This window comes from Crassostrea angulata, chromosome 6 (assembly GCF_025612915.1).
Source record: "Crassostrea angulata isolate pt1a10 chromosome 6, ASM2561291v2, whole genome shotgun sequence".
In the NCBI taxonomy this organism is placed as follows: Eukaryota; Metazoa; Mollusca; class Bivalvia; order Ostreida; family Ostreidae; genus Magallana; species Magallana angulata.
The window spans coordinates 38,538,427-38,542,983 of NC_069116.1; the positions used below are offsets into that span (position 1 = coordinate 38,538,427).

General features: G+C 35.4%; 1 protein-coding gene across 2 annotated transcripts; it reads left to right on the forward strand.

The window, feature by feature from the left end:
* The first annotated feature begins 649 nt into the window (after positions 1-649).
* On the forward strand, positions 650-1,699 carry LOC128189061 (uncharacterized). 2 transcript variants are annotated; one of them, XM_052860490.1, is made up of 3 exons: positions 650-870; positions 956-1,095; positions 1,342-1,699. In XM_052860490.1, the coding sequence occupies exons 1-3, from the start codon at positions 700-702 to the stop codon at positions 1,628-1,630; spliced, it is 600 nt and encodes a 199-aa protein (XP_052716450.1). In that variant the 5' UTR covers positions 650-699; the 3' UTR covers positions 1,631-1,699. The 2 variants fall into 2 exon arrangements, with proteins under 2 accessions (XP_052716450.1, XP_052716449.1); XM_052860489.1 differs by having other exon boundaries at positions 651-870; positions 956-1,699.
* Positions 1,700-4,557: the final 2,858 nt, after the last annotated feature.

Here is a 4,557-nt window from a genome sequence, read left to right on the forward strand (position 1 = left end):
CGCTGTATGTATCATAACCATTAAAATTAGTACCTTTGGCATACTTATTGTAGAGCAATACTCTCTCAAAAATTCTTTGACGTTCGTTGATACCTAAATCATAGGCGTCGGAAGCAAATTGAAAGTGGGGGGGGGCTAGACTAATCCTCAGAAATATTGAGAAAAAAGTAATTCCAAAAATCATGGAAATCCTAATCCGTGGGGGGGGGGGGGGAAGTATACCTGCTAGTATGCTTCTGAATCTAACTTCTCAATCTTTCAAGGCCAGTAAATTTAGGAACAATAATATTTCCTACGACAAAAAGTTGGGGGGCTGAACCCTCTATCATGCTATGTTTGTAATGGTTAGGTATAACTTTGCAAAAAAAAAGTGGGGGGGGGGGGGGGGGCTAAGCCCCCCCCCCCTAGCCCCCCCGGTTCCGACGCCTATGTAAATAAAACTAGAAGTTGACAATGATGCAAGGTATGTGCAATTCTTGCTGCGCTCGCCAGAACGGTAGCACCGTAAAACATATTATTATTGATATATTATCTCTAAATTAAGAAACGATTATGACATATGGTTTGTATCCTGGTGTTAGGCCAATTTATTTTTGATAAGATGAGAATAGCTTCCTTCAGTGAGGGTCGTTCTTAACTTTTACCAAAAGACTCGGGTTCGACATGCAGAATGACCTTGCCAAACGAAAGTAGACAAGCATGTCTCGAAGCTGTCTGTTCCACAAACTATGGACTACACAAACAATCTTTTCAGATGCAAAGTTGGCTGTACAATCCGGCGTTTTTAGGATAACACATTTCCATACACTTTCAAGACAAGCAGCAATTTGTCATAATGGCGGACAGAAACGTGTACAATCAGCTAGAAAGGTAGAAGAAATACATCATGTTATTATACATAGTATATGTAACTGATTTCATTACAATGTAAGTCTGTTTTGTAATTGTATTGCAGGTACAGTTAGTGTGGACAAGAACCCTAATTCCGAAGCCTTATGACGAAATTGATGAAGAGGACCCTTTTGAGCAAACATATAACGATTGCATTGACAAGGAATTTCAACTGGTCTATGCATTTGGAGGCTCTGATATATGGTATCATTTGACTTTAGGACTCTGTATTACAGCCCCTACAGCTTTTGCCCTTGTGATGATCAGCTATTATTATATGACATATAAAGAATTGGAATATACAACCCAGAGCCTCTCAGAAATGTTAGAAAATGTCAAGGAAATATACATGAATTTGCCTCCATCTTCCGAATGGATATTTGCTCAATGTTTCATCATTGTGTGTGCTACTTGTATGCACTATTTTATCAATAAGAACAATATTTGTAGGATATATTACAGTTCCAGAAAGGACCAATATATTGGAATTGTTTATCAATATGGACAAAAGAAAAAGCTTAAATTTAGCCAAAGGGATATCTCAAGGAAACCAGTTCTTTTGGAAAAATTCTTTCAGAAAAAAGGAATAAATCTTGGAACAGAAGAAACATTTTATATTTATGAAAGAAATTTTCGAGATATCACCTCTCAAAATCAGTTTTTTTCTGAAGTAGCAGCTTCAGAGTACCTTGATAAGTTGAAGGGGAAAAACAGGTATAGGTTTAAATCCAAAAAATAGGTAACTACATTTTGATAAGATGTAGAAAAAATAAACATGATTGTACTACAGAAAGATTTGTTTTGTTCTTATTATTAGTACAAGAGAATATTGAAAAAAGATAATGATAAAAACAAGTTATTTAATGAGCATTGCTGAAATACCAAAAGGAAGTTTTTTTAAATTAAAGTTTTCCTGAAATAAAGGCTTATAAAAAATGCCAACCAATCCGAGACTCGAACCTTTACTAAAAAGAAAGTCAGTATCGGTCAGCACTCGGCCAACATGCGATACAACACGACTAAACAAGACATGTTGTGATATGTGAAAATTTAACACACTGTTTGCTCAAGAGGTATTCATGTTTTCTTTTCTCAAACGTTATATAGATTTTTTAAAATGTGTCTTTTTGGAACAAAAATCGGAAAAGGAAGTTTTCAAGAAAATGTCTGGCTCTTGATATTCACGTAGAACAAATTTTGTTTTAAGGAGGCAGCTTTTTTCAACATTGAGGATATTTCCTTTATAAAGCAAGAAAGAGGTACATGTATAGCGCCTTTTCCCATTGTTTCACCTAAACCTGTGTTTGGACGGAAAGTACCTGTTACTAAAAATAGTTTCAGGTACCTTATTTTCGAAACCTAGATACTGATTTTATAATGGTGTATGTAGCAGCTGATTTGTCATAAATTCGGAAAACTCTCTGTAAAATGTCAATATTCTGAACAGTGATAAGTTAAGCAAATTGCAATGGACATTATTCAGGGTTGTCTCTAAAAATTGAAGAAGAAGGAAGAAATAAAAAAGTAGAAGGGGGTCTGGGGGTCTTGCTTATAGCTACATTGTGTTGAAATGCAATAATAACCGTGTAATTAAAGCACTATAGGCGGGGGAATTCCCTGCCTCCCTGTTCATAGAGACAACCCTGTGATCTAAAGTAAATGTAAATAAAGTACATGTATAGTGCTAATGAAAAGATCTGTTTATATTTGGTCTGCTCATACTCAGACTGAATGAAACAAAAATTTGAAAAAAAATAACCCAGAAGATTAAATACATGTTACTTAATCTCTCTATTCTTTTCATGTTTCAATAAAGTGAAAAAAATATTTACTGCTTGGTGGATTCGATCCAGTGACCACAAAATTAAAAAAAAGATCTACGCGTTACCACTGGGCCACGCATCTAACACTTTTTGATGATGTATTTTCAATATACAAGTATGTGGTTATATATTACATGATTGTATTAGAAAAGACACTAATTGGATATTTGTCTAATTTTCAATACGAAGACCATGATAACGTGCATCTTCGCTAGCCAAGCCGGTTTCACAAAATGAGAAGCGGTGCAGATCAGAAAACCTTGGCTAGTGAAGATGTACTTTAACCAAAATTAATTCAATGTAAACGTGTGCTACAATACCTGTACATGCGCGGATCCAGAAATTTTTTCCAGGTCCGAAGGATAATTGTGTTTGCCAGGGGGGGTCCGAGGCATATTTTCGCGATAATTTTACTATGTAAATTTAATAAATTTTCATTTTCCAGGGGGGGTCGGGACCCCCCCGACCCCCCCTCTAGATCCGCGCTATGTAAATTAAATAAATTTTCATTTTCCAGGGGGGGTCGGGACCCCCCCGACCCCCCCCCCCCCTAGATCCGCGCATGCCTGTAGAACATAATTTTATTAGGATTTTTTTGGTTTCGTGCATTTTTTCTTTCTTTTATACCAAGTTTGATTAAACTTCACAAATATAGTACCCGACGTTAAACATTATATTCTCTCCTTCGTCATGATAAATCGGGTTCAATAATTATTCATCCATAGAGTGTCCTTGCGTAAATGTTTCAGTGTCACTGTTGAACACATTCTTAGGTCAAATATGAACACCCCTGCGAATGTGTTCGGAATGTTTTCTTTATCGTTGCTAAGTAAATAATAAATCCAGAGGTGCTCGAATGAAAGTTCACGAGACTTCACCGATATTTGTTCAGTTCCTGTGAAATTTCGAGCGGAAGTATGAGTGTTCGGATAATATTCTCAAATACGTAAGTACTGGTCGTTTTTCATATCATATCCTACTTTGATTTATGTTAAAACGGGAAAAGCTTTCAAGATGTATGTCTTATTTTACCATCTAGCAGTTATTTATATTAAACGATAATATTCAGAACAGAGTTATCGTTCGTGTTCAAACACGTGTAGAGTGGTTGAAAATATAAACATTGGGTTGCTTAATAAAATCATAGCCATGTTTGATGCTTGTGGTGTGCAATACCATGTTTAAAAAAAATAATGGGTGTCTGTTTTGCATTAAAACTTAGTATATCGAGCCATTTTCAAGGAACATTCTGCATAAAATGGTATAGTCTGTTATTACTAGGTCAGGCGCGGATCGAAAATTAATCCTCAGGAGGGATCTCTTTTAAGCATGTTAGTTGTTGCAACAGCAGACAAAAACTAATTTTTGTATAGTCACATTTATTTCTAGAACACATTTTATTCACCAATTAATGAAGATAAAGTTTAAAATCAATAAACCTCTAGATTTTATATTTGACTATAAGAACCTAGATACTGTGAAATAGACTTTATACACGAGGTACGATTTTTACTGCGAAACCGAAAGGGTCAAATAAAACCACGTGGTCTAAAATTTGAATGACAATAACATTCGCAGGGGTGATGAAGGTCGAATACTTAGTAACCTATTGGCGTGAATTCTTGTTTGGAGCATATGTTCTCTCCACTAGGCCATACAAGTCGGCTCATCCATATATATACTGTCCTAGAGTCTGTCCCAAGTTATTGCTTCCATCACTTTTTGATGAATTTTCATAAAAATACACATACCTCTGAAAAAAATACAGTTGAAATTGATAAAAGGGAAAATATTCAAGATATCTTCATTGACAAATTATCATTTTTCACTCATAAAATTTCAC

What these genes read in the sequence shown, in the direction of transcription:
- LOC128189061 (XM_052860489.1), top strand. Translation starts at nt 700, where the DNA reads ATGTCTCGAAGCTGTCTGTTCCACAAACTATGGACTACACAAACAATC. An exon ending in GTGTACAATCAGCTAGAAAG is followed by an intron (nt 871 to 955) that starts GTAGAAGAAATA and finishes ATTGTATTGCAG; the next exon opens with GTACAGTTAGTGTGGACAAG.